The 9,462-nt window shown below is 50.0% G+C and overlaps 1 protein-coding gene and 1 pseudogene across 1 annotated transcript; both read left to right on the top strand.

The window, feature by feature from the left end:
* Positions 1-3,068: 3,068 nt before the first annotated feature.
* LOC128937106 (mas-related G-protein coupled receptor member H-like) lies at positions 3,069-3,934 on the top strand (annotated as a pseudogene).
* A 3,920-nt stretch (positions 3,935-7,854) lies between these two features.
* On the top strand, positions 7,855-8,775 carry LOC128936972 (mas-related G-protein coupled receptor member H-like). Its single transcript, XM_054276286.1, has one exon. It carries the CDS (start codon positions 7,855-7,857, stop codon positions 8,773-8,775), a length of 921 nt encoding a protein of 306 aa, XP_054132261.1.
* The last annotated feature ends 687 nt before the right edge of the window (positions 8,776-9,462 follow it).

Consider the following 9,462-nt stretch of genomic DNA (forward strand, 5'->3'; position numbering starts at 1 on the left):
CCCAGAAGGATCATGGCAGGATCAGGGCTGTTGGGGGTGAAAAGGGGGCCCCGGGGATGGTGTGGGGTGATGGAGGCAGTTTTGCAGGGGTCAGGAGAGGCTTGGAGCGGGTTGGAGGGAGTCTAGATGCCAACAATCCCAAATCTCCCCACTGGAGGAGAGCAGAGCCTGACAGGCCACGCTCGGAGTGGGGAACGGCTCCGTCAGGGAAACCTGTGGGATGTGATAGGATGGGGTGAGAATGGAGAGCAGGGATGAGGATGGGATCGGGATAGGAGGAAGCAGCTCAGCTGTGCTTCTCAGCCCAGAGCATGTTTTTGCAATGATCTCAGAGCCCTTTCCGGAACAGGAGTTGTTTATGGCAAGCACCCAGCTGCCTCAGCAGCACTGCCGGAACTGCCAGTGCCACCAGCACCATCAGCATCCCTCTGCTGCTGGAGGGACAATGACCCCTTGAGGAAGAGAAATGAGGAATGGTAGGAACCTATCTAGAGACGGAAGGCAATTGGAGAATGGGACACTCTGCAGAGATGGAGTGTTTCTCATCAGGAGAGAAAGAGGAGCAAATCACAAAAATCTTCATTTAGAGCATCTGAAAAAACCCACATCCGCTGTAGGAAAAAAAATATACCAAAAAAAACCCCACACCCAACATAAACACCTCAGAGGAACTCAATTTCTGAAGTACGCAAAGTTGCAATTTTTGATTCCCCCACTCCCCCCATGACTCCACAGAGCCCTGGGAAACAACACCAGGACAGGGCACAGAGAGGAGCCAGCATGAATGGGGAGCTCCTGGTGACCTGAACACTTTCTCCTTCGTGTCCCTGACCTGCCAGGAGCCGCTTTAGGACATGGATCCCAAAGGAGCAAGAGGGACCAGGAAGCGCCGCTGATCTGCACAGACCCCTTTGCCTGCTGCTGCCCCACAGGGAACAGGACAGTGGAATGTTTGCCTTCCTCCCTACCCCACCTTCCTCTCCTGCAGCAGCTGCTCTGTTCCTGACACCCTCTCCCAGTGACTGCAGTGCCCTCCCCAGCTCCTCTCTCTCCTCCTGTGCATCCCATCTGCATCCTAATACTGAAATGGGCCAGAACAAACTTTATGACACAGTTCAAAGCATGAGCAATCATTGACCTGCACAGGACACAGAGGGATCTCTCCTTGTGTGGTGTGTATGGTAAGACTTTACAACGGGGTATTAATCCATTAGTGTCCCGTTCCTCGGCTGTTCTAATGGCCTGGAAAGGCTCTGGATGGCTTTGGGGCAGCCCGCGCTCCAAAGGACCAAAGGAGTCTTCAGGTTTTTCAGTTCTTCAGTGTTGTTTATTAATTCTTATCTACAATATTTTCTCCCGGCCCGACAGAGGTCCCCACAGCAAGCCAGCCATGAGCACACTGACTGCCCTCGGGGCGGTCACTTATCTTTATACCAAAAACTACGTGGCAGATATTTACCTTTTCTCCCCAGTACCTTTCACCCTTATTGACAAGTGCACATTCAGTAAGAATCAATCTCAAAGTGCAACCATCACCACCAAAGATGGATGACAAGAAGAAGAAGAAGGAGGACAGGACACACCCTAATTCCTCCATCTTGTCCCCGAGAACCCCCCTGTACCGAGATTCTAAAACCTGTGTTTTCACTCTATAATTAATCTATCCCTTCACCATTTATCCCCGTGTGATCCTCCCATCCTCATACAGGTATTGCTTCCTGTGCAGGATCAAAGTCCAACCACCAAACACTTCTGGCAACGTTCCAGGACTTCCGAGTCCCCCAAGGGTTGTCTCGGTGACTCTGCACATCAGGAATGCTGTGCTGAGTTCCCACACATTAGAACCAGATGTAGGCATTAAAAAGTTTTTTTTTTTTATCTAATACACAAACACCATTTTCCTAGAATTCATTTCCATGCATCCACCTCCTCCTGGAAGCCCTTTTATGATCCTGGAGGTTTATTAAGAGGGGTCTCTCTGGTGGTCATATTCAATGCATGCTGCCATATTAAAGGTGCCCTTGCCTTGAACTTTTCCTCTGGCCAAGCACTGTTGTTTCTTCCTCCAGAATTTGCCCCAAAATCACTGCAGCTCTACTGATCTGTTTCTCCACGGGTTCCTGCCATGTTTGCCATCCTGTGTGCCAGCCTTTACATCCTGTGAGAAACAATCACCCACTTTTTAAAATTTCTAAAGGTTTAATAAACCTTAACAAAAAACGCGACAAAAGGAGTAAATAGGGACAAGCAGGCCTGGGAGCTTCCCTCATGGCTGCCCACCACGTGGCTGGCTGATCTTCAAGATGGAGGCTTCACATTTGATACCACAGGGGTTGCATCAGCTAAACCTGGCCCCTCCCAAAGTCTGTCAGTCAGCCCTTCTTTGTGTTTATTGCTGGAGCCTGCTTTCCTGCAGCTTGACTGGAGGGTCAGGTGTCCTCATGCTACACCTCTTTCCCCCCCAGCAACAAGCTTTTGTACACCCCTTCTTTCCACCTGTCCTAGATGACTCAGGATCTCTGATGGAAACAGTACAGAGGGGAGGGAAGGGGACTATGGGGACAACAGGGGACACCTAAACAACAGACTGCAATAATAATAATTATATATCAATAAAGCTTCTCTTAATATTCACAAAGTATTCATCCCTTAACTGTGAGAGCCAATCATCCCATTATCCATCTATAACACATTGTTTTAATTTCGGCAACTTTTCTTTTAAAAAACTTCAGAAGAACTGAAAATGTTTATTTTCTGTGTTATTTATCAGCCTCCTGTCAAACAGCCCAACCCTCCCACCTCCCTCTCACACCCCAAAATTTCCACTGCCCTCCTCCACTGCACATCTCACTCCTCCCCACTGAATCCTTCCCACTGCAGGGCGCTGCTGAGGAGCCACATGGTCCATCCCTGGATTCTCCAAGCACTCACTGCCCATCCACTCTGACCACAGCCAGGGGCCACATCCCACTGCCTGCCCAGCATCCATCCAGGGGATGAACATCGTGTCCCCCCCTGCCAACTAACCCACTGAAGGGCAACATCTATGTGACACAGATGTCCCCAGCATGGCCACACACAGTGTGACACTGCTCATCTGCCTCTGTGGGCTGGCTGGGAACGGGGCTGTGCTCGGGCTCCTCGTGTTCCGCATCCACAGGGACACCATGAAACCCATCACTGCCTACATCCTTGTCCTGGCCATCATCAACTTCCTCTTCCTCATCTTCATGGTCCCCTCCGCTCTGCTCTTCCTGCTGAAGGATTTCTCCTGCTCCTCCATCATGCCCCCAGCATCCATACGCTTCCTTTTCCTCCTCTTCCCGATGTTCCACAGCGTAGGGCTGTACCGGCTGACGGCATCAGCATCGAGAGGGGCAGGTCCATGCTCTGCCCACCTGGGCTCTTCTGCCACCTTCCCCAGGGCCTCTCATGGGTGGTGGTCAATGCCGTGCTTTGGGCCCTTTCCATCACTGCCATTGCTGCCATTTCTGCAGTGAATTCCCTGTGCCAGTCACAGGAACACAAGCTCTGCCAGGGAGCTCTCATCTCCCTGTACATCCTCAACTTCCTCGTCTTTGCTCCATCCATGGTCATTTCCAGCATAATCCTTTTCATTCACTTCAGGGGTAGCTCCCAGCAGCAGCAATCCAAGAGCCTTGACATCATTGACTTCCTGGCTGTGCTCCTCACTCTCCCCCTCAGTCTCTGGAATTTCCTGCAGCAGCTCGGCTAAACCACTGTGTCCCCCCGGGTTGTTCTCCTGGTTGCCTGCATGCACAGCAGCATCAACCCCCTCATCTACATCTCAGTAACAAAGTGCTGGAGGCGCTGCTCCATGGGGTCCCTCAGGGAGTGCCTCCAGAAGGTGTTTGAGGAGCCAGAAGGGAGCACTGCCCCCAGTAATGATGCCACCATGGACAGGGGGGTCTGAGCCTGTTGAACCCTTCAGGTGCCCCCATGCAGGACCATGGGGCAGTGACTGAGGATCACCCTCCCACCCTTATCCCTGCAGGGAAAGGGAGCAGAGGCAGTGAAAAGGGCTATGTGGGAGGGATGCTCTGCACAGAGCACATTGGAGCATGGATTTGCTCCTCCCTCACAGGTCCTAGAGCACTTTTCCCCAAATGCCTCCTTCCCAACATGGCTATGACCCCAGAATTCCCCCTGGCCCCTGGTTCCTGCATCCCACTGAGGTCTGATATCAATAAACAGCACCGTGAACCCTGAGCTGCCTTTGCCCCCTCTGCCAGCGCTTCCCGGCTTCCTCTGGCTGGTGCTGCCGGCCGGGAATGTGGCTGGAGGGAGGGGACAGAGAGGTAGTTAGTCAGGAATTCTGTGACTGTTTAGGAATTTCTGTAATGAACTATGTTTGATTAGTCAAGGCTTTTTTGACTGTGTTTTTTTAGCTGGTTTTGATTTAGATCTCTGTTGGCTGAGTGCTAGTAGAAAACTTTATCAGCGCATACCCCATAGAGAACTTAATAGGTGGAGAAAAAACTCAATAAAGTACTTTTAACGGTTATCATATAACTAGAAATAATTGGATGTGAAAGAATAAGAACGATATCTTGAGAGGCTTAGTATTTCAGAGGCCTATACATACCAAAAGACATAATTAATAAATTGCAAGACATAAATTGCAATGGCAATAAGAGAGGCATTTCCTAGGCTTGTACATCAAATTTAATAAAATATTGTTTACTGAAAAATACCCCAGGTTATTGATTTAACTAAGATAGATGGCATATTGTAGTACTAATTAAAAGAAACAAAACACCTATACCATGACATAAGAAACTGGGTCCACATTTGGGAGTATCTATAAAAAGTCTGGGATATTATAATGCATAAAAATGCCTGAAATGTGTTGTTTCTGTGAACCTGTCTATGGCATATATATTTCCAATATATTCAAAATTTGGACTAAAAAATTCTTATTAGTCTAACACAATTTTGCTGATAGACTTAAACTTCTTGGTGTCAGAGGGGACACAGCCATGGCTTGTGCTCCCTGCAGCAACCATGATCCCCAGTGCCCAGAGCTGGGCTGGCATGGACACGATGGCCCAGGGGCTCAGCATTCCCCACCCTGAGTGCTCTGTGAGTGTCACAGCAGAGATCTCCCATGAGATCTTTAATTTTTAATTTTGTGAGCCAGGTGCAAAGGTGTATCTCCCTTCAGAAATTCTTCCTCTCCACTGCCTTCAGCTGCTCCCTCAGCAGGCTCAGGTGGTGCAGCAGCAAGGAGAGGAGGAGGCCGTGATCCTCAGCACAGCCACCCCCTTCCAGGAGCAGGGTGACACCTGTGTTTGTCACCACGGGCACCACGGGGCATCAACCCCCTCTCTATGGCTTCCCTGAGGCCACCAGCCCCACCACACCCCACACCTTCTCTCCAGCCCCACCACACCCCACACCTTCTCTCCAGCCCCACCACATCCCACACCTTCCCACCACATTTTCCCAGCAGCTCCATCATGTCCCACCCCTCCCACACCACCCTCCCATCCCACTCCCCATGCAGCCCACCCATCTCCCGTCCTTCCCATCCCTCCCAGCCCCGGGCCTCAGGCTCCACTCCCTCCCCACGGGCTGCTCACCCCAGCCTGCCCCGGAAGGCTTTGGGGCCGTCTTTCTCTTGGAGATGCCCCTCCCCAGCTCCATCCCTGCTCTCCAGCCCCCCAACCTCCTTTGGACACAAACAAGAGGCACTACAGGGATGGCTCCACTGCTCTTCATTGCGCTGGAGAAGCATGGAATTGCCAGGAGGAGCAGAAACACTGCTGGGGCTCCTGAGTGGGGCAGGAGAGGAGCGGGGCTGTCTGGAGGGGAAGGCAGCCTGGGGGGAATTTCTAGAGGATGTCAGAGGGGGCATGATGCCTTAGGATTTTAGCCTTTTTATTTTTCATATCCTGTACTGCATTAGTGCATAACTCTAAACTCCATGTAAAAGTGTTAGTTAACTGTCTGCACATTTTGGTCAGACAAAACAATCCCTCTAGGCATGAAGTTCAAGGACACTCTACTGCCTCAGGCTCAGAAAAGTACAGACAAAATTGAATTGAGGGAGGGCCAACTGGGGCTAAATTACTTCATTACCTGAAGCTGAAATTGGAGGATTAACCACAGATTTGTAAATGGATCAAACGTATATCTGTCTGAAAACTCATGGCCATTGTCCATTTTGGGTGCAGCCCCTCTCGGAGGCTTGGAGAGCCCAAGGTGAACCTTTTGAAGGCCTTTCATCAATGCCTCCTTTTATTCTCTTCACCTGCTCTGGCCTCTGTTCCAGGGAGCCAGCCCAAGGCATGAGGCAGACAGGGGCTGGTGGGGGCAGGAGGGCTCTGGGTGCCAACAATCCCAAATCTCCCACTGGACAGCAGCAGAGCCCAACAGGCCACACCTGCAGCCAGGGAGATGCCAGGGACTGGGAACCCATCGGGATGGGATGGGATGGGATGGGATGGATTAGGAGTGATAACAAAATCAGACAGAATAAAGTTCCTAACACACACCAGTGGTGTTACCAAGGGAAGTATTATGCAGCAGGACATGCAGAAGGATCTCTCAATTTTTTTGTGTGTGTTGTGAGACTTTATAACCATGTTTTTATTCACTATAACCATATATAGACATTAAAAAGTTTTTCTTTTCTTAAGAACACTGTGAAAAACGCCAATCACTTGTTTCTAAAATTTTTAAAAGTTTAATAATAATAAAATGGTTTAAAAAATGGTACCACAATTAGAGTAATAACAATTTGGACATATTGAATTAAGACAACATGAGACAATAAAAACAAAGAGTTACGGACGTCCGGGTACCTTTTTCTGGTCATCACGAGCCGGAAAAAGGACACTTGTTAACAAAGGATTAACCCTTAAGAACAATAGCCCGTTGCATATTCATACACTTCATGCATGATGTATAAATTCCATTCAAACACAGGATTCCATCTGGTCAGTGTCAGCTTCTTCCTTCTAATCCTAACAGCCCCTCCAAGGCGGGAAGAAGTTAGTTTCTTCTGATAAGAAGGCAATAAATTCCCTTTCTCTGAAAGATTTAGGTGTCCTGTGGCTGCTATCTCGCTGCAAGCCCTTTCTGTTAAACAAAGCATCTTACACAGCATAGTTTCTATTTTAACAATTTTCATAACCGAAAACTGTATTTGACACAGGACTTAAGAGAATTAATACAGCATTACTTTCTAACACAACACATGCAATATTCATTTTAATATTTGCAAAAAGCCAATCATAAAATACATGCATTTTTCACACCACCTTAAACAAAAACATTAATACCAGTTTCCTAGAACTCCCTTCCATGCATCCACTTCCTACTGGGAGTCCTCTGATGGCAATGGAGATTCATTGAGAGGGGCTTCTAGTGGTTGTATTCACTGAGTGCTCTGATATTAAAGATGACCTTGCCTTGAACTTTTCCTTTGGCCATGTGCTCTTGCTTCTTGTTACAGAACTTGCCCCAAAACCATTGCAGGCCTCCAAATCTGTTTTTGCACTGCCTCCAGCCGCCAGGGTCCACATCTTTACGTATGTTTATCAATTTGCCCACTTAATCTTTAAGCAACTTCAGGAGAGTTGAAAAAGTTTATTCTCTCTTCTTTATCAATCCCCTGCACAACAGCCCAACCCTCCCACCCTCACTCCCACCCCAGCATTTCCACTGCCCTCTTCCCCTGCACATCTCACTCCTCCCCACTGAATCCTTCCCACTGCAGGGAGCTGCTCAGGAGCTGCATGGTCCATCCCTGGATTCTCCAAGCACTGACTGCCCATCCACTCTGACCACAGCCAGGGCCACATCCCACTGCCTGCCCAGCGTCCATCCATGGAGGTGACCACCGTGTCCCCATCTCCTGCCTCACCGACTGAAGGAGATGATCTCTGTGAGACAGATGTCACCGATGTGGCCATACACAGTGCAGCAGTGATCATTGGCCTCTGTGGGCTGGCTGGGAACGGGGCTGTCATCGGCCTCCTCAGCCTGAAAAGCAGGAACGCTGGCATATTTGACCTGGCTGTCATTGACTTCCTCTTCCTCCTCTTTGCAGTACCCTCTGCCCTCTTCATCCTAGTGGAAGATTTGTCTTGCTCTCCCATCCTGCCCATGATGTACATGAACATCGTTTTCCATCTGTCATTGGTCTCCTACTACTGGGCACTGTTCCGGCTGACACGCAGCAGCCCAGTGCGTTATATGCACAACTTCTGCAAGCTCTGCTGCCACTGCGACCTTCCTCTGCGTCTGGTGTGGGTGGTGGACACTGTGCAATACTGGGCCATCTTTGCTGTCTTCACTGTCCTTCCCACGGTGACATTCCTGTGCCCAACACAGCAGCAGGAGCTCTGCTGGGCAGCTCTTATCCCTGTGTACACCATCACCCTGCTCCTCTTTGCTGTACCTGTGGTCATTTCTCATACAGTTGATTTCATTAAGGCCAAGTGGGGTTCCCAGCAGCAGCAACCCAAGAGGCGTGACATCGTTATCGTCATCATTGTGCTCTTCACTTTGCTCCTTAGTCTCTGCAATTTCCTGCAGCAGCTCGGTTACACGGTTGTGCCCTCCCAGGTTGTTTTCCTGCTCACCTGCATCTACAGCAGCATCAAACCCTTAATCTACTTCTTGGCAGGGAGGTGCAGGAGGCCCTGCTCTGTGGAGTCCCTCCAGCTCTCCCTCCAGAGGGTCTTTGAGGAGCCAAAAGAAAAAAAAGCCCGCAGAAAGGATAGTGCCATGGACACGGGAGTGTGAGCCTGCTGATCCCTTCCACTGATCTGCTGAAGGACCCGGGGAAAGTGGCTGAGAGATTCATTAAGTCTCCTTATTACTCAATATCCATGGGATCACCCGCCTCGTCGTGTTGTATTTCTGCAGGAGAAGGGAGCAGGAGCATTGCCTTGGGTGATTTTTGTGGGATGCTCTGCAGGGAGCACATTGGAGCATGGCTTTCCTCCTCCCTCCTGGATCCTCCTCCCTCATGGCTCCAAGCAGTGCAGCTGGGCTCAGTGCCGTTCCCCAGCTCTATTCCCCATGCAATGACCCTCATGTCCTCGGCCCCAGGGAATGAACTCCATCTCCTTTGGCTCAGCAGATGAGTTCCATGGTGTTTTCAGGGAGCTCTTGCCTGCTCCCTGGGGCAAGAATGGGACACCTTAATCCCTGGGGACACACCCAGCACGGGGTGGCAGTGATTTCCCAAATCCCTGCAGGGCTGGTGCCTCTGGATGGCAGGAGAGGGATTGGGATCAGGGAGCATCCTTCCCCTTCTGTCCAGCAGAGCCAGCCCTGCATTCCCAGCTGATGGGAAGGGACACCAGGTAGGGCTGCAGAGCTGGGGAGGGACAGCAACATTCCCTTATCCATTCAATGGGAATGTCTCACATTCTTGAATTCCATAATTACATCCTTCTGAGTAAAGTGCAGGGTCGATAGCAAACT

Source organism: Melozone crissalis, unplaced genomic scaffold, assembly GCF_028551555.1.
Source record: "Melozone crissalis strain CALT ecotype California unplaced genomic scaffold, PUWL_Pcris_2 ptg000018l_1, whole genome shotgun sequence".
In the NCBI taxonomy this organism is placed as follows: domain Eukaryota; kingdom Metazoa; phylum Chordata; class Aves; order Passeriformes; family Passerellidae; genus Melozone; species Melozone crissalis.

Coding starts and splice junctions, on each gene's coding strand:
- LOC128936972 (XM_054276286.1), top strand. CDS start 7,855: ATGGAGGTGACCACCGTGTCCCCATCTCCTGCCTCACCGACTGAAGGA.